Consider the following 27,338-nt stretch of genomic DNA (forward strand, 5'->3'; position numbering starts at 1 on the left):
GGACAATGTATTGCCAGAGCCCTTCGCTTCTCGTGACAAGGCCTAGCCGGCTAAGAGAAACAAAGGCCTGGAGTCGAACCCGCGACCTTCGGATTTCGAGTCCAGCGCTCTAACCACTCGGCCACGCTGCCTCGGCCACGAGATCTCTACAAAGGCCTTCAATTGCAAGGCAGCCGCGACTGAGGTTATCGCCAGTTATAATAAAGATCATAACATGTACTTCCGCAGCTGTAAAGAAAGTCCAACAGAGTAATAAGTCCAATAGGTTTAATTATGCAAAGAAGGCCGGAGTTTATTAAATTTGTTCAAATAAGAAACTCTTATTAAATGTGTCGCTGATTCATTAATTAACACTTGGCTTTTAATGTCTCACTTGCCTGCGGGATCGAAATTAAATATGTCCTAACTCTTTGCATTTTTTTTTTAAATTTAAACCTCCAGCTGTAATACATTTACGGGAGATGTTTAGTGCCCGCTCAGCAAAACTAGTTGAAAAGGAGTCATGTTTTAACTATATTCGGACAATACACCAAAAGAAAAAATATTGAAGAAAAACTGCAGGAATACTGTATACAGTAAAACAAATAGTCTACAGCTTTCACTATCCTCAGTGTATGTCATCCGACCCAAAATTAAACTTTTAATCAACGGCTTACATGGTCACGTGACGCATATATTATTTTCATATGGCGAACCAGTCGGTAAGGAAAAATAACATGAAGTGGAGATGGGCATTATTTTCTCTTTCTAACCACAATACTATAATAGCAAATGATACCACAAAACTTTTCGTAGGGTATTTCGTTGTTGTTGCTGGCAAGTTTTTTGGCCTTAATTACTATAGAAACTCCAAACTAATAAATTCTTGTGTGATACAAACTCGAATTAATCAATCTTGCTTTTTATCGCATGCAGCATTTTGCAAAATCATTTGTACACAGGGCCTACAAAGTTTCTACCGGGCCAGTGGCATCCGTTCGTTTCTTAAGAGTTTTCTTTACTTCCTCCCTCACGTCAGCCATTTTCAAGCAGTAAAGAAAGGGATTCCAAGAAGCCGTCATGAATGCTATGGTCCTTGTGATGTCATATGCAGCTTCTATGTTTGTTGTAAAGCCGTGCACTAAATATGCTATCAAGACACTGGTGAAAGGCAAGTATGCAATCATAAACAATGAGGCAACAACAGCCATATTGAATGCAGACTTCTTTAGACTTCTGAAATCCAGAGTATTTTGATTTGCTGGGTTAATCTGATGGCTTTGTATTTGGCGATGGTGACGGCGAACAAGTAGATATATTTTCCAAACTGAAATCAATAGCACAAGAAGAGAAAAGAACAGGCCGACAACGCTCACTACCAAAAATGGTTTGCTATCTTCCAGTGCGAATCTGGACGCCGTCATACTTCCAAAAAACACCAGAACATACACAATGAATCCTATAACTCGTTTGGTGGAGACAACCTGCTGGTAGCGAAGGTGAAAATGCAGAGCGATATATCTATCTCCAGTTATTGCAGCAAACATGACACACGAAACTGCCGCCGAAAACCAAGCGACAGTTTCCATAATGACTCTGAAGAGGCAAGACAAGGAGTAATGTTCAGTTAGATGGGTGATTTTGTAGGCTGCGTAAAATTGTTGGACAATTAATCCGGTGAGGAAATCGGCAAATGTGAGACACATTAGAAGCAAATGAGAAGGTGATCGTAATTGGTTTGACTTCCAGAAAGTGGCCAGTATTATTCCGTTGCCAGTTGTAGCTATGAGCGAACATGTTAAATTCATGACGATTGTTGTTACGCTGACAATAAAAATAATTTTTCCAGGCTCGTTATGAGAATCCAAAAAGAAACATCTTTCCTCGAATGTCATCTTGAAGTTAGTTTTCTTCTTTCTTTTCCCTGTTCTTGCCCGACAGTTTCAAATAACCTTAGTTCAAATCAACACGCTGTGGCATTGTCCTGAAAGGAGCGCAAAACAAGGATAAGAGCTCAATACCACATGCCCTACAGCTTAAAATATGTTCCGGTTTCATCAATGTATGTGTTGATTAAAGTTATTGTTTGTACCCTTTCAATATGTTAATGCAACCGATCTTAACACTAATTTTTGGCGCTACCATGAATATTATGCTTGAATTTAAAACACTTTTCGCTAAACAGACTAAGAAATATTTCCAACAAATTTCTAGGGAAAAAATGGCAATCTCAAAATTCAATTGAATTCATGACTTCTACGTTCTCTGGTTTATTTTAGAATTTGTCTTCAGCAGGTGTTAAGGCAAAATTCACTGGAGATGATTTTTAATGGTAAAGTTGCTTACTTTAACAGCAATCTTCTCAGACAATCTTATCAATAATTAAAAGTTGGTTGAAAAGCGTAATAAGTAACAGGCAACAAAACTGGAGTCTCCGGAGCGGGACTCCTACACCCAGGGGGGTACTCCGGCTTGTCAATGACGGGGATGATCGAAGGATTTTTTTGGGTTTGAAATTTTCGATTCTGGGATTTTTTTGGGTAAAAAGATTTGGCAAGTATTTTTTTGGGTGACTTGATTCAAATATGGGATCTTTTTGGGTATTAAAAACAAACTAAAGTGATTTGGCACGGCCTTGGCGTATTTATGGTATAATGAATAAACAACCACGAGCGTTATTGCCCCTCCTAGCAATTTTGGGGTAATTTGACAAGGGATTTTTTTAGGGGTTATTTTTGGTCCAGGGATTTTTTTGGGTAATGTCGGAAGAGTTAGGGATTTTTTTGGGTCCTGAGTTTTGCCTTCATTCGATCATCCCCGTCATTTACAAGTCGGAGTACCCCCCCCTGGGCTCCTACATGATAAGGACGGGGGTGCATGCTTGTTGGAATATTTGAATTAAACCCTAAAGCAGACGAATCTTGGCTTTACTCAAGTTTTATTTGGTCCCTTAAAGATACTATTTTCATGCCTAATTAGTTTAGACCGCCAACACAGTATGACGGCGTTTTTTACATCTTTACATGAATACCTAAACGGTAGCATGTCTGCTAAATATATTGGTGTTCTTTCTTAACACCCTACGCGAGAAACAAATCCGTAATTTACAGCCCACTAAGCGAGACGACGAGCATCCCCTACCCCAGGGGTAGCCGTTTAGTCCCTGTGTCATGTTGTTTTTTGATCGATGACGCTATGGCTAAAACCAATTTATTTTAATAAACCTTTTTTTGAAGAAAGTCACATTACCAACATTCACGTCTTACATTAAATTGTATGTTACGCTACATAATAAAATGTTATTTGTTTTAACTCTCAAATTGCGTTACATAATATATGTCCGTGTTAAGTTACTGACATTTGTCAGCTATATTACTCACACTTCCATGCTTACACCAATATGTTGACAAGAACAAACTGATAGGCCGTGCGCATGCGTACACGTCCTGGCCAGACCGTGGAGAGGTGTCGTGTGACCATTGCATTCAGTGGTTTACTGCTAACAACAAACTAGTTTTACTATTCAAGAAAAAAAAAAGCTATTCGTGCTATGCACAACGTTTTGTTATCTGGTTAGCGATAGCTCATTCCGATGACGCAACATTTTCTTTTCGATTTAGCGATAGTTTATTCCGAAGACGCGATAAATTTTTAAGCGATTTCGTCATGACAGCATCACTTAATGTTATCAAGCGATGAACCAGATCTTTTAGTCTGTTTTCTGTTGCGCGCAATTGAAAGATCAATAGAACTTACTGAATAGGACTGGAAACTAACTACAGAAATAAATATTACGTGAACAGAAATCAAGTTTAACGCAACAAAAATCACCGCGTAGAACACAAAGCAAAATACTCCCCACGCAGTTAGAACGGGCTAATACAAAGTATAAACGAAAGGGATCAATTACGTTTGATGTGTTCTTTGAGATTCAGGTAAGCAGACAACTATAGCGCCAGTGGCCACTACAATAACTTTGCTCAGGTTTGACTCTCTTGGATGCTACATTTTGTGAACAAAAAATAAAAAAAAATCTGTGGTGGAGAAGTTTCCAAATTTGCCTACATTTCTGCCCACGAGCAGATCGAAACCTTAGCTCGCAAATGCCCTCTTTAAGTATTAAGGTTTATTGAAGGATGACACCAATCCACCGTAAGAAAAAAGATAGCGCCTGTTCTTTTTAGTACGAACATAAAAAATTGCCATATTGTCCCCGAAATTTGTTCCTCAACTAACAACATTGTGTAGGCTAGTTTTGGAGCTTTTACAACGTATATGTGCGTTTTTATAAGCTTTTTAGCCATCTTTTTGCCCTTTAAACTGAAAGCCAAGGAGACTTCGCTGATTTACGTTAGCCATTTCTTTTTAAATCATGCGTTATCACATGCTTTTTTTCTCTAAAACGAAGGTTTTTGAAATTTGAAGTTGGCAGTCATTTAGATTAATGCAAAATGATAGTGTCACAATAACTCGGAATAGACTAACTATATGCCAGCTGAAAATTTGAAATCTCTGTTGTCAAAAGCGTTTTAATGATTTCTCTTGGTATGACTGGAACCTGCAGAAACGTTTAACATCCTTTTAGCCGGAGAGTACATTAAATTTCTGACATGTTCAACCGAATTGAAAGTCACCCAAGGTGAGTAACCACACGGACCACACGTACACTTATGTAAATATTTTACCAGAATGTGACAAAGCTAAGACTTCTTGCAGAGTTCCTGACACAAATGTCATATCTGTATAAATAAATGACTGTCTTACTACAACAGTCAGAGAGAGTAAATATTAACTGATTCTAGAGTTCGTAGATTTGACCACCTGTTTGGTGACCCACCCAAATACAGCCCCTGTCGGAGTCGGAGACATGTTATTTGCACGGTTTCTTTTCGCGCATGTGAACCAGAAACAATGGATAATCTTTCTCTAACCAAACATGAAAACATTCTTCTATTTTTTCGCCTGAACGTAAATTGAAGGTTCCTAGTCAGCCTCTATTATTTTCTCTGCCATCTAAATTCGGACATTTTGCATGTTGAAAAAAAATCCTCATCCATCCCTGTGCGTTTGCTTTACTGAGGTCTTGAACTGCCACAAATGTTTTTAAGAACTATCGGTGCTTATTTTTGACTAGTAATTCTATCATTCTTTTTTTTGTTGGAAGTGAAATTTATCAGTTGAACTTAAAGGATCCTAGTCAGCCTCCACCATATTCTATGCCATCGAAATTATGAAAACTGTACGGCGAAGCGAAATCTTAATGCACTTGAAGTTTGTTTAATTACTTTTAGTAGTTCCATAGTTATCTCTTTCCTTTAGACACGCTTTGCAAAAAATATAATAGCAAATTCTCGCATGTAAACAAAAACAAAGGCGTGGCTGACTAGGGTCTTTTAAATCCAGTCCTGTTCAATCGAGTTGAAAGTCACTCAAAATGGGCAACCACACTCGTGTAAATATCTATAGAATGCGATGACAGTCATAAGACTTCATCCAGACTTGCTGACACAAACGCCATGTCAGTGTAAATAAATGACTGTTTCACTGTAACAGTGTCTGTGTAAATAAATGGCTGTTTCACTGTAACAGTCACTGAGAATAAATATTAACTGATTCCACAGTGAGTAGATTTGACCACTTGTCCAGGTGACTCGCGGCTAAAGCCCTACCGGAGTCTTAGATTTGATATATGCTCGATTTTTTTTTCATTCAAGTGAACGAGAAACGTAACCAACAAGGGATTGTTCTTCACTTATCAGATGGGGCCGTTAAAATTTCTTATTGTTGTGTTTCTGGCCAATTCAGTGTTGTCCTTAAGAGGTATATTCACTATTGTTATATTTGTTGTTTGTGTTTGTTGCTGTTTTTAACTCTTGCATCTTCTGATTGTCTTAAAAATGTCATAAAATTAAGAACTGAAACTAGCAAAAAAGATAATGATCAACTGCCGTAAATAAACCGTAAAAAAGAAGAATATTTGGGCTTACAGAACTGGCGAAGTTCAATCGTGAATTTCTTTCTTTTCTTTACTCAATTTTTTAAAAATCACTGAGTACTGTTAACTCTGACAAAGTGAATATATAAAAAACATAAATGTGAGCTGCGGATAAACGATGAAATGAATGAAATGAACCTCGCAGTGTGTTAGCAATTAAAGCAATTGCATTTCAGGGGCGGATCCAGGATTTTTCAAAGGGGGGTGGCTGTTTACCAATATTTTTGTTTACTATATTGTTTAAGCCCCAATTTGTTTATGAGGGAGGGGGTTTCAGGCTTTTAGGCGGTTTTTTGAAAATGGGAGCGCAAATTATTTTGGGTCTGAGGACCATATTTCATGGAGCCATAGGCTCCATCCCCCTAGGGGGGTCTGGGGGCATGCCCCCCGCAGAAAATTTTGAAAAGTTGAAGCCTCTTAGACGTGATTTCTGCGATTCTGAGCAGCTTTATACAGCTGTCAATTAAGTTATTAAAACACTGTTTTTCCTTGATAATTTGGCAAAATATTCTTTCCTCAACTTACCTTGAGTTATATTTCGGAGAAAAAGTATAGTTTTATGAAATGAACAGTGATTGAAATTTGACAGGCCACGAACTTACAGGAAAGAACAGATATGCGTTGTTTTGCTCACCTACGTGCGTAGAAATTTTTTAGCTCTTGGCAAAGTGGCCTTGGGACAACTTTGGCGACTTTGCCTGCTTGTGAAATCGCTTCGATGCGAAAAAACGGTAAGAAAACTCGCTAAAAAAAGACGTAAATGAAGACGAAAATTATTCTAGCAAGGCTAAAACAATTCTTGAAAGCTAAAAGGAATCTATTTTTTCAAAATTATACACACATGTTCTGTTACATTAAGCCAGAAGTTCGAAAAACAGGCTGTCGAAAATCTCCTATTATGGAAAAATGGCCGTCCTTAACTTTGAACGGCCGCCTGACTATGAGAGGTGAATGGACATTGTCCTTATTTTCTTATTCTTAGTTTCTTATTTTCATTTTTCTGGTGGATCAAGGGGGGTGACTAGCCACCCAATCCACCCCCCTGGATCCGCCCCTGCATTTTTAGCCTGAAAAAAAACTTCAAGGCTGCAACGGGTTTTGAACTTTAAGAAGCCGTCTTTATGAAAAAAACCGAACTCTGGCAACTGAAGGACTTAACCGAGGCTAGAACTAAAACAAATTTGGTTTAACTCAAAATGATTTTCTGGCCGCGTTAGGACCCAATAAATATTTTGCCCCTTCTGGACCAGCCGCAACGTCTTGAAAATTAGAAAAATAGGCATTTTCGAGCCGCTGTCAAAAATTATCGGTGCCTTAATATCACGCTTAAAGTACCCAGTTTGCCCGTGTAGAAGCCATTCAAATGTAAGATGTTAAAGAAAACCAATCAGGTAACGGTTTCTTTTTAACCAAAGGATACGTTCGTTGGGTCTGGAATATACTTCGACCTTTTTCAGTGCCCATGCAATTGAATATTTAAAGGGTTGCCATGCATATATGGGTTTAGGAAATGTAATCAGTAGTCTTATTTATTTTATTTTGTGAGCAACAATTCAAAGCATGACATATACTTACTTAACTCTTTCACTCTCAAAAGGGCTGTCTTTTATTATACAGAGCCTTGCAGTTAAAAGACAACTAAATGAAAGTACAGCCTAGCCGCTTATGTTTGAATGGTTGCATCAGCCATGAGGTTCGCTAGTCTAGAGATAAAAAAGGAGTAAATAAAAAAAAAATAAAGAAGTCTTTGGAAGTAAAAGTAAAGATTATCGTTTATGGTTTCATGCATATGCCCACATGCTACGAAATTTAACATCTCTGGCAAACATTTTAGAATAAACTCCTCTAGTCAGCAAGTCTTAAGGCCCGTTTACACGGGCGATTTTTGTCGCGCAACTCATTGCAACTTTTGTCGCGCCGAAGATGCATCAAGTTTCGAACAGGTTCGAAACTCCTGCGACTCGCGGCGATTTTATCGCCACTAGTTTTCACGCGTGCAAACTCGCGGCGATTTCATGGCGATTTTATCGCCGCGATATCGCAGCGAAGTTGCATGAAGTCGCCGCGATATCGCGGCAACTTCGGCGCGACAAAAATTGCATTGAGTTGCGCGACAAAAATGTCCTGTGTAAACGGGCCTTTAGACTCTTTGCTTTCCCTTATTGCACGCAGCAATGTAAATATTGGACAGCTGAGACCCCCACCCAAACTGAAAACGTTCTGTCTGTCAAGGCTTATCTAAACACCTGTCATAGCTCACCTGTTTAAATGTCTCCCCATATGGATGTCATTTGTGTGCATTTAGTCAGGCCCTGCTACGTTTTGCAACACATAATTTACTTTCTGTTGAGGCCCTTCCTCACACAATAAATGCATGTGTCAAAATGCCATTCTTCCGTGGAGTCAAAATGCATTTTTTTTTCTGTGAAATAATGAGAGGCAGACGTTTTCTTAGACACGGGTAAGTAAAAACAATGTTGTTTTAATCCTTTTCGAGCGACTTCTGAGATACCTCTACGCAGACATTGGACAAAACAGAACTACCAAGTATGAAATAAATTATTTGGAGTTTTCATTCACTAAAGTAGCCTCTGTGTGAGGATGGGTACAACTATTCATATTTTCAGGCTTTTTCACCATTCACAGCGCATTTGCTTTTGTTGACTGACGTCTCTGAGACACATGTAGTACATATGCCAAGATTTCATTCTTCTTTTACAGCCTTTTGCAAAACTGTGGTAGAGTTGCGTTTTCTCAGACAGAATAAAGTAAATACAGTAGCTGCTGTTTATACAGAAGACTCTTTTTGAGTGACATTTGTGCCTTTTTCGCAAACACACATGATGCCATAAATTGGATTACTTGGAGTTTCTCGTCACTGAAGTAGCCTCTTCAATCTGTAAAGATGGGTTCTTCTCTTCATCTTGTCGTGCTTCTCCTTTTTACATGTGGCGTAGCTTGGGCTTTAAGAGGTAACGCTTGGCTTTTCGACTCATAGATAGCTTCTAAATCATTTTGTTCACTTTTGGTCACTTTGTCCTTCAATATCTCTTAATATTTTATAGTGCTTTTCCCATGTCTTCTAGGTTAAGATTATTTTTCTTTACGTTAATTCTTATCAGCTACTACTATTATTAAGATTCTATATCGATGATATCCAACCTGAACCGTCTGTTACTCTATATAGATAATCTATATAGATGTTCGACTGTAAGTTTTCCTTTTTTAACAAATATTCGTTCAACTGCTAGAAGTTTTAATGATGGTTTTCATTCATTCAAAAAAAGACCACACACACTCGGTCCAATTTAGTTAACGTTATCTTGTCCTCAGCTGGTACATTGCTTTGTCCCCTATGTTTTGTTCTCCAGTTTCAATTGCAAATCCATTGTCCTATTTTCCATAGTGCCACGCTCCACGTATGCTGGCCGTCAGCTGCTAGTGGGGTACTGGGGACAAAACGGAGCTGGACCTGCTAATGGCCCAGCAAACTACGAGAAACCGCTGGCTGAAGTTTGCCAGACAACAAAGTACGACATCATCGCTGTGTCATTCCTTACGGAGTTCTTTGATAAAAGGCAAAAAGGTTAGAATATGCTAATGATTTATTCTATTTTTAATGGACCTGTGATGCACAATGCCTCCTTTTACTATTTTCCTCCAAGTTTAAACTTATAACACAATTAGAAAAATGCAATGCGCTAACATAAAAATTGCTCGTAACTTGCGGTTTTGGACTCGCGTGACATTTGTTGTTTGGGATTGGTGCTAGTCAGGAGCATAAAAATATTCGACAGTACAATTTTGCGGAACAAGGAATATCGTTTTTTCTGCAACGCAGATATAAAGCCGATAAAACCATTTGCCAATGTATTTTTCAAGCAACAGTGCTGCTTGCTTTAAAGTGCTCACTGCACTCAACTTTGCTTACGATATCAGAATCGAATCAGAAAAGTGATCCCTCGTTCGATGCTGAGAAAGGAATGTTTATAAAGGAGTGTTTGTGGAATTTAACAATGTTTACCTTAATATCTAGAGAAAAAGCTAAATTTTATTACCTCTTGTATCGATCCATATTCGTTATTTGAACATATTCTTAGATCTAAGAGATAGGTTTGCAATACAGAGAGATAAAGCTTTCCGGTCTGTTCAAATCCTTTCTTTGCGCACGTTTTTTCAGGTGCAAATCACGAAAATTTAGACCCCGTGGGAAACACTAGTTTCAGTCCTGGTTCTTTTCACCAAAAATATTTATATTATTATAATAATATAATAACTAAAAAAACAATTTCTTTATTGTTTATTCGGCGGGGTTTATATTTTTTTAGATGAGATGCCTGGGCTCAATTTTGCCTTTCACTGTGAGACTTCAGTTTCGCCAGAATATCCGTTCCTTCTTCGATGTCCCGAGATCGAGGCAGGAATCAAGAAATGTCAGGAAAGAGGAAAGAAAGTCCTGATGTCTATTGGTGGAGCGACTGGCGATGGCACTCTGCCCAGTGTTGCCAAAGCAGAACAATTTGCGTACACTTTGTACGATTTGTTTCTGGGAGGAACGAAGCTTTCCCATCTTAGGCCTTTTGGAACGTATGTTTGAATTCATTTGCAGTTTTATTTCAGCTTTTAACAATGTGGTTTTTTTTTTCGGATGGAAGCAGCTAGTTACGGACATAAGACCATTCGGAAGATAATGTAGAATGACAGGGCGAATTGATTCTACAATAAATGGCCTTTTGGGAGGTATGATTTTAAAGACAGCTTTGCTTACAGTGTAATCAGTATACAAACGACAAACAGTTGGAATGTTTTACACCGAGTTAACACCTAGAGCCCATTAATGATACCGAAAACACAAAAGCCGGTGGCCGCCACTCCGTGGGATTCGCAGCAATTTAGAAAAAGAAACCTTCAGATGATTTATCGTATATAATATAGTTTTACACATCTACTGATAGACACTTCTCGGCATCTATCGCTGAGTCTTTATGCTACTCTTAGAGATATAAATGAACTTGAGCACACCCCAAGTATCACTTTCATATATGGAGGTCCTCCGGGATTTCCGTTCAAGGCCTTCTGATACTATATACAGTTGACTCCCGATAACTCGAACCTTCAAGGGAAATTGAAAATGGTTCGAGTTATCGGGAGTTCGAGTTATCGAGAGTTGAAAACAAATGACCGGAAATAAGGAAAAAACGGTGTTTGCTGATTTTCTATTCATACAGTGTAGACCAGTGTACATTTTAAACAAATTTAATTAGAGTATAGAGAAGCCAAAAGAAAAAGGAACAATATATTTCTAAATCACTGTATAAACTAGAACGTAACGTAACGTAAAACAAAGCGAATCAGCTGCGAACGTTGCAGGTTTCAACAGAGAACAACACTATATAGGCTACTGCTGCAGATTTTATGCGATTTACTTTTTCGAGAAATGGTCAGTTAATTCGTCCTGATGATAATCCTTTAAAATTTTCTAAGGTTGGATTAAAAAAAATTGGTATTGACCTCCACAAACAAACTGAACGTCTGTAGCACGTCAATGGCGTGGCACATTTCGTGTTTTGAGGGGCGTTTCGGGGACGGCTCTGAATTGTGTACGTTTATATTTCGAAGTTAATTCAAGTTATTGACAGGCATGGTTCGAGTTATCGAGGGTAAAATTATATGGAAAATGATCTGAAGGGAAACGAAAATTGGTTCGAGTTAGCGGGAGATTCGAGTTATCGAGGGTTCGAGTTACCGAGGGTAAAATTACAGTAAATGTATAACGGAAATCCAGGGGAAACCGATTTTGGTTCGAGTTAGCGCGAGGTTCGAGTTAGCGAGGGTTCGAGTTATCGGGAGTCGACTGTATATATATTTTATCTTTATAGGGCTATTATGGATGGTATCGATTTGGATATCGAAGGAGGTCGTCCCGAAAACTATCCAGAGTTTATACAGGAATTACGTACGCTCATGGATAACGATCCGTCAAAAGCTTACTTGATCACGGGCGCACCTCAGTGTCCATACCCCGATCATCACTTGGGACCAAAACCAGGAACTGGTAAGAAGCAATGCAAACATGCTTACGGATTTTATCCAGATGCTTTACCACAGGTCACATTCGCTACCATTTAAAACAAACAAGAGGCAAACTAGAGACTGCTTTCAGTTTAAGAAAAAACTCAAATAAAGACAAAACCACAGCGAGAAACCATCGAAGAGTGCCGGGACTTTTATAGACTTCGATCAGTTACAATCTTAAATTAAGATACAAAATAAAAACGGGAAACTGATCCTCACGGCAAGGAATTCTGTTTCAATTTCTTCTCCTTGCCGTGATGATTTATTGGTCGCTTGTTCAGTTTTTCTTTTATATGTATCAATTTGTTTATTAAATAGATTTAGCCAAGCCTAAAATCGGAGTTCCCCGGTTATTCTCTTTGTCCTTAATGTAAAAAAAAAAAACTAAATTGACTTACCGTAGACAAAAAAGTAGGCCATTAGCCCACGATTTAATGGCAAAATCATTACATGATGAAAAAAAACACGCGACCTTGATGCGTTCTGTGACTAAGACCGCGATATGGCAATGTGATACTGGTCAGCGGATACCGTGTTTCTGACAGCTGTCAGTTGATCATAATATGGATGTCCAGTATCAAAGATGCAAGTGGACCTTTAATCTATTCCTGGAGTATGGCCGCCATGTTTGTAAGACGTACGTCGTAGAGCGCACGTGCCCGGGATCCTTGCCGGTAGCCTTGATGACCATGAAAAATCAGATGCAAGGTTTTCATATTTCTATGCATGCATTATTGACCTTTTCCATTGGTTTTGGGTTCCGATCGGCGGGTCGCTGGAGAGGTTCGCAATGAACATTACGTTGTCTTTACGTTTATTTTATATAATAAAAATCTGCAATATCACAGCGATAAACTTATGAGTGGCGCCGGATCTCTTGAAGACCTGGATCAGTAACTCAGTTAAAACGGAAAATGAAGAGTGCAAACTGATCCTGACGGCTAAGCGGTCAAAAATAAACAAAGTGGATAAAAACTAAAATATATTGAAAATAATTTGCCCTATATTTCTGTTTGCAATACAAACCTTCCTCAGGGTTGTGCGAAAAGTAAAAGGATCGTTTTACTATAGTCAAGATCAGTTTGCACTCTATATTTTCGTTTATTTTATATGATATTGCTTATTAGGATTGGGGGAAAAGGGACACCTCGTGGATCATCTCTACATACAATTCTACAACAACTATTGCCACACTGGAGCTGGGGACTGGTTCCATAACACCTTGAAACAATGGCTGGATTTTTCTAAGAAAGTAAACGGACCCTTGATTTTTATTGGGATGCCTGCGGCTACAAAAGGCGCAAGTGGAGCACATTACTACAGGCCACCGGCTGAATTGAAAAAACTGTACCAGGTATCCGGACAGTTTACTATACTAGTCGATATATTTTTTTAATATATTTTTAATGTGTTCAGATAATTAGCTACTTGTGTCAAGAAATGCATAAAAATGGGGGTCACTGACTTCGTTTCAGAGATAAAGCGTGTGGAAAACTGCCCTGATTTTGGAAAATTGGCGCATTAATTCAGCAAAGTTTAGAGAAATTACAGTTGGATATCGTAGACGAGTAAACGGAGACAAACAATCTTAGTAATATTTTGTACAAGTCCGTCCGTTGCGTAAATAATTCCCAGTCTTGCCATCCTTTTTATAAGACCTAGCCCTGAAGAGGACAGTTGAAACCGTCGTATAGCAAAACTAAAATCCGATCTCAAAAAGCGGAATTCAAATGCACGTGGGACCAAATAAATCTAATTTTCAATGGATAATTTTTTTAATTTTCTCGCAAAACGTAGATAATCGTTGACAAAAGTGATCCGTTAAAAATAAAGTCGGAGTCACAGAATATCTAAAAGAGTTAACTGCAAGCGAAGTTTACGAATCGGTACTACCCCTATACGTGTTTAGAAATTTTTTCTGCTCGCGCGCTCGATGCATGACGTGGCATGACGTTGGGTCACGAGTTACGTGCGAAGTAAGGATGCACATAAACAATTAGCGTGAACGTCCTCAGCTTTGAATTGATGCATTCATGATTTCTACGATTTTCTTGCAATCGCCGATGAACTTCAAATTCAAAGCTGAATTATCATCCGTCTCTACTCTCTCTAACCCGTTGAAGACCAACACAACCCACTACAACGTCACCACTACTACAATCAGCCAGTTCTAGGGAAAATTCTTGTTGAATTAATGTTAATGTTCAAAATGTCTTCCACAGTCAGTAAAAAATCTACCAGGTGTTGGTGGAATAATGCTGTGGGACGTGTCCTGGGACCAAAACAACGTCATCGGTGGTGAGCGGTATTCCGAGTACGCGTACAAAGAACTCGGTGGAGTCACTTTACCTCCCACTGATGGTCCACCACCAGTTACTACCCAGGCCCCTCCTCCACCAGTTACTACCCAGGCCCCTCCTCCACCAGTTACTACCCAGGCCCCTCCTCCTCCAGTAACTACCCAGGCTCCGCCTCCTCCAGTGACAACTCAAGCACCACCAACTGGTAAGTGTCGGAACACTCATCATCATCATCATCATCATCATCATCATCATCTTCGTCTTCTTCTTCTTCTTCTTCTTCTTCTTTTATAAAACGCATTTTACTTGAGTTAAAAACTGGGCAAATCAACACAAATCAATAAATAAGAAACTCAATACCACACTTCTACCTTATGCCGGTTTTTGTTAAACACAGCCAACCTCGTTCTCGGGCTAAAGAGAAACCCTGGAAACGAAGCTCACACACATGCGGCTTCAGTAACAAACGTTTCTTACGGATGTTTTCAATGGTTTGTCTTGTTAAAAGAAAAACATACGATTTAACCCACGAAAAATACAAGATTTCAGTTTAAATTCAATGAATTTTAGTTAAACTAATCTCGTAGAGTCGGTTGGAGCGAGTAAAAAGTAAAGGTCATTTTTTGTCGTTTTCTATTGAAGAATAAGATTTCTTTAATAGCAACGTCGATTCAGTTTGCTTCATGTTAATATTTCATTTTTTTCTGTTGTAGGTCCTTTCTCTTGTGCAACCGCTGGTGACGGAATTCATCCAGATCCCAGTGACTGCTCCAAATTCATTCAGTGTCATGGTGGTGTGAAATATCCTGGGAGCTGTCCTGCAGGACTTATGTTCAATCCCAAAAGCAAAACCTGCGATTGGCCACAAAACGTGCAGTGCACATAAATAGAATGCCATGTAATAACAGATCGATGTTACAAGGGTTTTATCACGGAGTTGGGTTAATAAAGCACATAGATTCAGTGAGTGAGCTTCATTGGTTTTTCTTCGCTATTAATTTGGGCTTGAGGCTAAGCAATAACTATAATTCTTGATTTGCATGTGACGTTATAAAATTCTAAACTCAAAATCGCGAGGTCTTCTGAACTTTTATCTACACTAGGTTAGCGATGACCTAGAAATAAATCCTTTCGCAAGTTTTTAGTGTCTCTCGCTTTGAAAATACAACATTTTGAGTGGCAAGAAAATAGTTATGGCGACAAAGCTGTCTGGTTAAAAAAAGGTCTCCTCTTATGATTTAAGCATTTATAGCCCGTTTTTAGATCTTTTCGTTTGGTTCAGGCTTTAAAAGCTATGTGTTGTCAATCCACATTGAGTTCAAGTCCCAAATTCTTCGCTCATTTTTATCAAATACACCTTTGTAAACATAAAACAGCTGAGTCCTCACAAGGAAGTTCTCGGGATTTTTGTCAAGAAATGATTACGTCTGTTTTTTTCATGAAATTGCATTGAAGGTTAAGAGAGGGAAAAGGTCAGGACAAAAATAATTACAGATCCTGGTGACTAAGCAGTCTATTGTTGCGGGTCTTCTTTCTTCAATACACATAATCCCCCACCCTTTTCTCCCCTTAATTACGGATCTTAAAAGTCATCAAAAAAATTCTTGAAAGTTACTGAAACCTCTTATTGTATAACTATGACTGCATTTTTTCAATTACATTAAACCATGCACTAGGAGTGAAACACGATCGCCCAAAAGAACGACTGCGTGGGAGGCTAACCATGCACTGGCAAAGCGATAGTGGGAGAACAGTGCTACAATGAATAAGAAACGTAGCATTTACTTCGCGAAGCGTACCTGCATACACGACACCTTCTTTTGGCAGTTATTTATTCAGCTTTTTTCACGTTGGAGAAAACATGTACTTTCTGTTAAGGCCTGTGACAGCGAAAACATACAACATCTCACTCATTCATTGTAGTAACACGAAGCTTTGTGTAAAGTACTTTTACAAGCGCGTTATCTTAGTAAACACAGTGGGTGTTGTTTATACAGCTTGTCTTTTTGAGTGGCATTTTGAGTAACTAAATACAGCAGAACCAACCAAAAATGGACTATTTGGTGTTTCTCGCCACTGAGGTAACCTCTCTGTAAGGATGGGTTCTACTTTTCATTTTGTCGTGGTTTTCCTTTTTACATGTGGAGTAGCTTGGGCCTTGAGAGGTATAGTTTATGCTTGTTCGACCCAATGTCTTTGAAAATAGTGTAACAAATTTGTTCACACTTTTATTTTACTTCTTTAAATATCCTGGTACATATTACACTTGTTCGCCCAGCTTGTCCGGATTAGATGGCTTTTTGAACTTTCTGAGCTCCTATCTTCAACGATTTTCCCTACTTCACATCTTTTTTGCGGGGAGAATCGTTAAACTAATGGTTGGCGCGCTGTACTCATGATCGAGCGGCCTGGCCGAGGTCATTGTGTTTGTTATGTTCTTCGGCCTCTCTCCACCCAGGTGTATAAATGGTACTAACGAACTAATACTGGGGGGTAACCCTGCGATGGACTAGCATCCCATCCAAGGGGGATTAGAAAACCCTAGTCGCTTAATGCCACAAAAGCTGGAACAGGTTCCGGCGCTATAGGCCACTAGTCTCGATGCAGACTTCACTTTACATCTATTTTGCAACGGCAATTCAAAAATGACGTATTATGCACATTATAGATATCGTTAATCTTGTTAAGTGTTCTTAGCAAATATACTTGTCCCATTCTCCTTAGTGCCACGCTCAACCTATTCCGGCCGTCAGCTATTGGTGGGGTACTGGGGACAAAACGGAGCTGGGCCTGCTAATGGCCCGGCAAACTACGAGAGACCGCTGGTTGAAGTCTGCAAGACAACGAAGTACGACATCCTTGCTGTGTCATTTCTTATAGTGTTCTTTGATCAAAGGCAAAAAGGTAATGATATGCTTAGATTAAAAAGAAACTTTCCTGAAGCCTAACTTTGAAAACAATACAAAATTTGGATCAATTTAGGTTTCTGGGAAACTGCTCACCTACCCCTCCCCAAACCTAACATTAACCCTTACTTATCGCTTTGGGCAAAATGTTAGGTTTGGGGAGGGGTAGGTGAGCAGTTTCCCAGAAACCTAAATTGATCCCAAAATTTCCAGTGACATGCAGAGTTCTTTCATGCTCATTGGTCCAGAGCTCTGAAGTCTGCAAGACAACGAAGTACGACATCCTTGCTGTGTCATTTCTTATAGTGTTCTTTGATCAAAGGCAAAAAGGTAATGATATGCTTAGATTAAAGAGAAACTTTCCTGAAGCCTAACTTTGAAAACAATACAAAATTTGGATCAATTTAGGTTTCTGGGAAACTGCTCACCTACCCCTCCCCAAACCTAACATTAACCCTTACTTATCGCTTTGGGCAAAATGTTAGGTTTGGGGAGGGGTAGGTGAGCAGTTTCCCAGAAACCTAAATTGATCCCAAAATTTCCAGTGACATGCAGAGTTCTTTCATGCTCATTGGTCCAGAGCTCTAGTCTATCAGAATATAGAACATTAAAATTATGCGATGATGGGTGGAATCATTCACTAAATATTCTTAAAAGAACCAAATTTACCGGTATGATTTAAACCATAGAAACAACGCCACACAGAGTCTAACACACTTTGCCGTGAAACTGAACTATTTACTTCACCCGTTCTACATGAAATATTTTGACGTAAGTTCTACGGTTTTAAAGAGTGTAGACCATGCAGTGCGAGTGATTTCCAGAGTTTTATTCATGTCATTGTTAACTTACTTCATTCAGCCCAAGAGATGTTCACCTATAGATGATTGGGTTTGAAGTGCTAAATGATTCCTAGGTTATCTAAAACTAGAAACGCTTCCTTGTACATGTTGTCTACCTTTCGTCGATATTAGATTACCCTAATGTAGTTGTGTTTATATCTTTTGAAAGGGATGCCTGCTCTCAACTTTGCCTACCACTGTGAGACGCCGATTTCCCAAGAATATCTATTCCTTCTTCGATGAAAATCGAGGAAGGGATAAAGGAATGTCAGAAAAGAGGAAAGAAAGTATTGATGTCTATTGGTGGAGCGACTGGTGATGGTACTCTGCCCAGTCCTGCCAAGGCCAAAGAATTTGTGCACACTCTGTACGACTTGTTTCTAGGAGGGAATGGCTACACCGATATAAGGCCCTTTGGGAGGTATGTTCAAAGTCATTTGTAGTTTTATTTTCAGCCTTTCAACCTTGTACGAGCATGCAGCGCGGAACTAGGGTGTGTCTCGGGAGCCAGAATTGCCCTCTTCCCCCGTCCTTCCTCAATTTGGCTGAAAAATAAAACGCTTGAAGTCAGGATACAGATTTGTTTCTGTGAGGTCGCTGTAAGTCGCTTTGCCAATATGAGCACTTTACGGAGATACCTCTGTATTCATTTTGCGCTTTCTTTGCGTTGTAAACATTGTGCATGAAGGCAGATGATGCACAGCAAGCATATTACAAAGCTCAATTAGTAGATGCAATATTGAGGCCAAGGGCCAAGCGTGTAAACAAAAATTATGTTTGTCTGTTAAAATATTTTGGTTATGGATTAGAGTGGTTTTCACTGAGTGTCAAAGGAAAAAATAATATAAATGGAATCCTTTTCTTCACCTAGTAGATCAGTAGCTTCTAAAACCTTGTAAATATTTTGTCAGTTTGTTTTTTCAGCATATTGTAATGTAGTGTAACGTAGTGTCGTGTAGTGTATCACCTGTGTATGTAAAATAAAGAAAAATAAAACAAAAAAAATACAAAAAAATCGCATTCGGCTACGTGTATTTGCTTCGAGTTGTGGTTGGCCAGAGTGATAACTTTGGTTCTTTTTTTAAGACACGATAACCGCTCGATCGTTTTTGTGTTTTTTTTTTCTAGCGCTATCATGGAAGGTATTGACCTGGATATCGAGGGAGGTCGTCCCGAAAACCACCCTGAGTTATAAAGGAATTGCGCATGCTCATGGATAACGATCCGTCAAAGGATTACCTGATCACGGGCGCACCTCAGTGTCCATACCCTGATTACCACTTAGGACCCCAGAAACCTGGAACAGGTAGCTAACAATGTACACGTGAATGATAAATAATGGTAATGGGACTGAGTGAAGTCTAATTCGGTCTGTAATCATACGAGTGATTAACAAATCGGACGAGCGAGAGACTGTTTTGTTTAATCACGAGTATAAAAAGTATAAAAATTTCGAGAAAAAATTTAGACGAGAGAATTTATTTATTATCTCAAACTTCTAACGTTACAATCATACATGATTGTTTTCAAGGTCTGGAGGACGCCGGGAAATACGTGGATCATCTTTACATACAATTCTACAACAAATACTGCCACATAGGAGCTGGAAACTGGTTCACTGACACTTTGAATAAATGGCTGGCGTTTTCAGCAAGAATGAAACCAAGCAGGCCTTTAATTTTTATTGGGATGCGTGCGGCTACGAGGGCCGCTAGTGGGGCACAGTACTACAGGCCACCGACTTAACTGACTAAAATGTACCAGGTATGCTGCCAGTAGACCTTCGCTTCTTCTGAGTTACCCAGGAAATCAAACTGACCGAAAGAGGTGCATCCTAACTAAATACACAAAATATACTCATTAGCCAAAACAGAACTTTCTTGTGGAAATCCGATCAGCCTTTCCTGGATAATAGAGGGGACATTTTCTTTAATTCCATAAACTTACTAGCAGGTATATAGTGTGCGTTGACCCAATTAGCTTTACTTGTTTGATAAGGTTCCATTGAAATAACTTTACAATACATCATCTGAGAGCTAATGTGTCATGCAATACTCTCTCACATTCGCGCCCCCTCCTGTCGCGTACTCACACTTTGCTGCAACGTACAAAAACCTTGTACAAGTAAAACACTTGTATACCAATGAAAAACACACACGCAAGCAAATCACAGCATGATAATTTTTATGTTTTGAAATCACTTTCTACAGTCAGTGAAAGGTCTACCAGGTGTTGGTGGAATAATGCTGTGGGACGTGTCCTGGGACCAAAATAACGTCATCGGTGGTCAGCGGTATTCCGAGTATGCGTTCAAAGTACTCGGTGGTGCCACCAACACTGTACCTCCTCCTTCGCCACCAATTACTTCCCAGGCTCCCCCTACACCAGTTACTTTCCAGGCTCCCCCTACACCAGCTACTACTCAGGCCCCTCCCCCTCCGCCAGTTACTACCCAGGCTCCTCTTCCTCCGCCTCCAGTTACTACCCAGGCTCCTCCGCCCCCAGTCACTACCCAGGCTCCTCCTCCTCCGCCTCCTCTCACAACTAAAGCACCACCCCCACCGACTGGTAAGCAATGCAGATGACATTAATGTTATTGTTGCTGTCTTTGCTTTTTATTATACTGTTGATGCTCCTGTTGCTCTGACTGTCAATGTTAACGTTTCTGTTGCTGTTGATGTTTTAATGCTGCTGTTACTTTCAATGTTTCTGTTGATGTCTATATTGCCCTTGTTGGTGATGTTACTGGTGTTTGCTATTTCTGTTGCTGTCGCTCTTATTGATGAGATATTAGTATTGACGTTGCTGATGATGCTATTGATGTTGAACTTTTTAATCATAGGTTCTTTTTCTTGTGCAAGCGCTGGTGATGGCTCCAAGTTCATCCAATGTCATGGCGGTCGGGAATATAAGATGAGCTGCCCAGGAGGACTTATGTTAAACTCGAAAGCCAACATATGTGATTGGCCACGGAACGTGGAGTGCCCATAAATAGAATATCAACTGATAACAAGCTTCGCGAAAATGTTTGTAACAAGGTCTTAGTAGACTTGTGCTCAACAAAACAATATTAAAAAGAAGTCAAAATGCTTTATAGTTTCTGTTTATTAACTAAGGGTACATGCACTCTCCTACGATGCCAGCAAGGAGCCAAAAAAGTGAAGTCAGGTCATTGTTTTTACATACAATTTCATGAGAAACATAGCAAACTTTTTTTCAAGGCATTTACATGAGTTCTTCTTGATAGGTCGTTTCACACTACAACCACAGGTAGCCCAAGCTCGATATATGAATAGCTTTTATATGCGCTATGCTGACCTTTGCCTTGTTACGTAATTCGAGTGATTTGCATAATTATAAGGATTTGTATGGGGAAATAAATAAAGCCGAAACGAACGAAAAAAACCCCGTTGAATTACAATAAAAACTGGTTACCTTAACTCTTGCGTTGCTCCCTTTGTGTGCTTTGTAGTTTTTTAGCCGGTTTAGAGAGATTTAGTGCAGTTTTAGTCCCAACGGTTGCCCTCTCTATATAGAGAGGATAACCGTTGGATCTAAAACATTAATTGGGACGCTCGAATTACGTAACAATGCCAAGGTCATCATGTAAAAGCTTCTCATATATCGAGCTTAGACTACCAGTGCTACAACTAATTTCTTCTTGATTATTTTTTCGGAGTTCAGAAAGTACAGTACCCCCTCGCCACCCATTATCTCGTTCTTATTGTTATATTTTAAATGAAACTTTCTTGTTGTACAAAGCATACAAAGATGTCTATTATTTCAAGTGTTGTTACGCTTTATGTATAGCGTCATACCTTGCTAATTAAGACGTCATAATATGGAACATCTCCCCTCTTAAATCCAGCAACTTGCATAGTCATTACATATCTTCAATTTGACATTGACATTTGGCCACCTTAAAAAAAAAAAAATTCAATATTCCTGGTGGAAGCGACTTCCAACTAGAGTTATTAGATTAACAGAGAGCTGTCAAATTCATCTGCCGTCATCGTTTTTCTTCTTTTTAATTGCCGAGAGAGTAAAAAAGTAAGCTGATGTAATGAAATTTAAACTGAGTATTCTCAAAAGAGTTGATTTAACCCTCGTAATACGGGTACATTTCATTGAAGGACTCCAAGAATATACGGGGTTAATTCTGATAATTAAGTTACTTGGTTCAAAAAACATTTTTTTGCCACCAGTACGTTTTCATGTAATTACGTTTTTTTTATTACGTTCTTACGTTCGTTTTTTTTAATAAAACACATGTTTACAATAATCTAAATTATATCTTATTTGTCGGTTATCCTGAATGTATCCGACTCAGTCCTGATAATTACTAGATCACAATTTCTTATGTAATTTATTCAAAGGAAACCCAAAATGTTGAGTTTAGCACTAAATTACAAATACTCTTTAAACGTAATTATAGACCAAACAGAAACAAGGACGTTTCAGATATTTAAAGGGAAATTAGAAATTGAGAATAATTTTAAAACGACAAAATTGAGACATTTAGGCCACATGACATGATTTGCCAAGCAGTATCTAAATTGACCAAGCTACTTTAAAATTTAACTGTACAATTCTGAAATATGTCGCTTACTGTTTCGATGACGTGTAAAAATGTCCACGTTACAGAATGTATATTTTAGAGTCGGTATTGCTTCTTCGTCAGATAACAAAAAATCTCTTTCAGAACTGATACAACTTTTAATTACTCTTCACCTGGAAACAGCCGATTATTTGCGTTAGATTCGACGAACGACAAAAGTGTTGGTCAGGGCCTTGAATTTAGTATGACACTAGCAATTAGGGTGTTTCCAATGTGCAGAATTGCCTTTACAACCCACCCAAGGAATAACAGTTTACTAAGGTAGTAAGTAGTCAACACCAAACAAAAAGAAAAACAAGGATATATATGATTGTATAAGCTGATTAACTTGGACCACGAACGTGGAACGTGGAAAACGACTCAACTTTCTCCATTTAACCCAAACTTCGCTCCATGTATAGATTTTGACAACATTGTTCGTGATTTTGGAATTCATTTTACAGAGGAAAAAAGCTAAAGCAACCACTACTTGACAGTGTAATCACCTTTGGTCATATTTGCCAAGTATAACTGCTTGGATAATTACATGAAGCTGTACGCTTTGTTAACAAACTTATTAATAATAACACGCGAAACTCCGTATGTCAGCTTGTTAGTTTCTCTGTCCCTTTTGTCTACTATAAAAATTAATCTCTGGCCTACATTTTCACTCTAACTGCACTAATTTAATTCTGTTTTAAAATAATATAGGTTCTCCTCTATCCATTCTGTGCTTCATTTTGTGTTAATTAATCAAGAGATCTTATTAAAAGCGTCCATTTGCTTACTTTCGAATTCGTAGATGTCTTTTTCTTCCACAGTCTCATTTATTTATGCAAACAAGAACGCAGGTGATCTACATAGTTTTCAAAGTTCAAGGCAAACAAAAAACTGCCGGGCTTTATTAAGTTGCCAAAGTTGACACTGGATCATGATATTGATACTATATAAAGCCACGTTAAAGAATATAGAAAATATTACATGTTTTCGTTTCACGCTGCTGAAGATGTTCAAAAACCCCATCTATCTTGTCTTGCTTGTACAATTTTTAAAACTTCAAAAAATACTGGCCCTTCACATGGTTACACATAACAACCATGTTTTGGTCGGCCATGTTTTTCGACAGCTTTTCGCCAAAGACTGGCTCAACTGTATTCAGGCCTGTCATGATGAACCAAGATGCATTTCGTACAACTACGAGAAAAAATTAGCAGGCGCCAATGGTCTGTGTGAATTGAATGACTGTGGAGTCGAAGACTTGTGCGACTGTGATAAGTCCCTGATATACACAGTGGGCTCCGTATTTCAGCAGATAAGAGGAAGCAAAGTAAGTAACGAGTCGAAGCTTAATTTGAGCTAAATGTGTTGTGTTCTTTTCTTAACTTTTATCAAGGAGGCCGCGTGGCCTTGTGGTTAGAGCGCTGGACTTGTAATACGGAGGCCCTGGGTTTAAATTCTACTCCCTGCCACTAGATGGATTTGTGTTTGGCCGTCCTGAATTTAACTCCTCCAAGCTTTGTAAATAGCCAACTGGTCAGTCTTCAGCCAGCTGGGGTTTTTAACAAGTTTATGTTCGATTTACAATATTTGTTCATCTATTTACAGTGTCCTCAATTAGCATAGCAGTGCTAAATACACTATACAAAGTGATTTATTTTATTTTTTATTTTCACTTTTATCTCACATTTTGGTGCATATATCAACTTTCATCCACTGGTAGAATTGGTTCTCATGATCTTAAGACCATTTAAAGCAAAACCGTCTACCTATATACATAAATCCATAGTTTAAAAGCTTAATCGATAGGAAACGCTCTTCGGTTGAACCTCTAATTGACTTATTCTGTTCGATAGCGATTTCCATCTGAGTGTCGAAAGTATTTTGCGCTTGCTTTGGTTTTGCATTTCCACACTTCATGTTTGGTTAATTTTGTTGAATTATGTCCGTGTAACTACGAAGGTAAATCAATCACGTGCTCCGCCTGTTATTCCCCAGGCTCCTCCGTCGCCTGCTATCACCCAGGCTCCTCCTCAGCGAGTGACAACGCAAGCACCGCCCCAACCGACCGGTAAGTATCACATCTTCTTTCTATCCGGTTTTAGCACCTCATAAACATTATGTACAAAGTGTACTTTAGTTAAAGTAAATTAATTGCGTCAGTAAACACCTCACCTCACTTCCCCATTTCGTTTGTTACACAGAAGGCCTTTAGACAATCAACACAAATTAATTAATACATTAATGATGTTAAAAATTTAGTATGCATATGAACGCTTCTGTACAGATGTATGCCTGGTATGATTGAACATCCCACTTTGTATGTTTTTTCAGGCGAGATTTTAATATACTTTTATGGCACTGTCAATTCAGTTTGCTCTACATTTGTATGTTGATGTAAATTATCTACTTTACTATAGGTTTTGTCTCCTGCGCAAACGATGGTGACGGTACATATCCAGACCCCAGTGATTGCTCCAAGTTCATCGAATGCCAAGCGGGTGTAGAATATACGAAGAGCTGCGGACAATATCAAATGTTCAACCCGAAAATCAAGACATGTGACTGGCCAAAGAACGTGGATTGCCCATAAATAGAATAGTAACTAGTAGCGATCTTTTCGAGTTCAAAGTAAACAAGTCCATTTTGAAAAGAAATTTCACAAAATTAAGAAAACTGGTTGAAACAAAAACATGTCGGGCTATGACAGCCTAAGTTCGGTTTTAGAAACAATTGATGTCTGAGGTGACAATAAAAACCTTTTTTTTTTCGCAATGATGGATAGTGTCACACAATGCCGCTTTCTAAATCATGTTCTTCCAAAACAATAATGGTCATTTAGATTTTTCAATAGAATACATTGCAGTCACTTTCACTGAAAAGGTTCAGCAAACCTGAACTTGCAAAGCTTTAACGGCAAAAGGAGTTTTAAATCGACCTTTGGTGCGTCTTTGCTTCATGTCACACAATAAACTCAATATGGCGTCTCAAAATGGCGACCGACTTTGGGCTTTTTGTATGTTTTATTTTTAAGCTAGAGTCAAGTCTACCGCCTTAAAAAAGCCGTTGCATGTTTTACAGCTGCTTTTGCAAATTGTGTATTTAAAACTTGCATTCAATTTCGGGAATATGTTAAACCGATCATAAACAGGAGAAGATATAGGTCGATGATGAAATGAGCTTTTAAGTAATGATTACTGTTTTTTTCCTCGAATTAGTACAGGAAAGTGTTAAACTGAGGAACGTAAGACTTGTAAGCATTTTACTTTTAAAATGATACTGTTACTTGTAATCACCTCGGAAACAGGGTGAAATACAGTTGTTGCTTTTACATTGTACACCAATAATATGATTAAAAATTGATAGGTCAACATACTCGTCTACTACTCGTTTACTACTTGTTTACTACTCGTTTACTACTTTACATACTCGTTTACGAGAAAGAGATGAAAAAAGCCGCCATTTTGTTTGTGTGCGCGTAATTTTTATGCGCAGAAAGGATGCGCAATGCAATAAAAGGTAATGACCTTAATTTTTCACTTGAAAACACCCCGCCCGCTCAGTGGGTCTATCCGAATATTTTGAAAGGTCCTTTCTTTAAAATACGAAAATGACAGTTTTTCCTATCCCTTTGTATACTATACTCCACTGCTAAAAAAGAAACCGTTGGAAAAAAAACTTATCAGAGAGATTAAGCAATATGTTTGTTTTTCCAGCGAAAGGAAAAAATTCCACTTTTGACGTCTGTCGTTTGGTTTTGTACGCGGAAATGAGTACGTTTTGTGCTTGTACGCGGAAATGAGTACGTTTTGTGCTTGTAGGGAATATGCGAATTTTTTCGGAGGGATTTATTTTAAATTCGAAATAAGGTGACAAATGAAAAGCGAGCTCGCTTCATGCTTAATCTAAAGAGAGGACGCCCCCCTCCCCCCTCCCCGGGGTGGAGTGACTAATGAAAACAATTTGACGGCAGTCGCGGGCATTAACTATAAGACTAGAAGTTAGACTCAAACATGTACAGGGCACTCGCTTGTAAGCCGGGACAGCCGTTACACTCTTCGCTACTGAGATCTAACCACCAAATGGACGAAAAGCAAGAGCAACAACTCAGCTTTATTCCACAAGCAGTTTATTCACCTGAGAGTGTGCTACAAATGTAATCCGAAATGTAATCGTAAAATCTTTACAAGTGCGACTGTTTATAAACGAGTTTTAACTGCGTCTATTTTTAACAGAATTTAATAAGTCTTCTAACATAAAATTGTGAAAAAGTAATTACAACGGAACATAAAGAGAACACCTAAAAAAATTAAAATTGATCTCGAGAGTTTATTTTTGTTTTTAAAGACCGCTGAAGCGTTCTTTACTTGGTCGGAAAAGTACTATCTAAATTACACTAGCTCATTATTTCTTAGTGTTCATGGGCTCTTTATGTCCCTGATCGCATCAAGAGAGTAAACGTTAAATAGTAATTAGTCTTTTTAAAACAATTACCGCAGGAATCTTAGCTGAAAACAATTCCAAAAGCTCCGGAACTTAGAACAGAGCTTTTCATAAATTCGTGTTAATTTTATTACGCGTAAATTTTGTTCGCGTTGTTAAAATGCTTCGTTATATTCCTATAATAAGGTATATGCCAGAGACTGC

The 27,338-nt window shown here is 38.7% G+C and overlaps 2 protein-coding genes and 1 pseudogene across 3 annotated transcripts in view; 1 reads left to right on the forward strand and 2 right to left on the reverse strand.

The window, feature by feature from the left end:
• LOC144650588 (uncharacterized) overlaps window positions 1-27,338 on the reverse strand; it is a 131,889-nt gene that overhangs the window by 70,876 nt on the left and 33,675 nt on the right. The window lies entirely within an intron of this gene.
• Window positions 292-1,980, reverse strand: LOC144650633 (melanocortin receptor 5-like). The gene has a single exon (XM_078510357.1). The coding sequence runs from the start codon at window positions 1,872-1,874 to the stop codon at window positions 945-947; it is 930 nt and encodes a 309-aa protein (XP_078366483.1). The 5' UTR covers window positions 1,875-1,980; the 3' UTR covers window positions 292-944.
• LOC144647973 (uncharacterized) lies at window positions 8,721-25,284 on the forward strand (annotated as a pseudogene). Its single transcript, XR_013569653.1, has 15 exons — window positions 8,721-8,946; window positions 9,381-9,560; window positions 10,303-10,561; window positions 11,854-12,029; window positions 13,177-13,403; window positions 14,272-14,554; window positions 15,063-15,233; window positions 16,431-16,514; window positions 17,074-17,253; window positions 18,267-18,518; window positions 19,226-19,403; window positions 19,629-19,861; window positions 20,308-20,436; window positions 20,524-20,665; window positions 25,112-25,284. The product of XR_013569653.1 is annotated as an uncharacterized LOC144647973 (transcript).

Source organism: Oculina patagonica, chromosome 4, assembly GCF_052425735.1.
Source record: "Oculina patagonica isolate OP01 chromosome 4, crgOcupat, whole genome shotgun sequence".
Lineage (NCBI taxonomy): Eukaryota > Metazoa > Cnidaria > Anthozoa > Scleractinia > Oculinidae > Oculina > Oculina patagonica.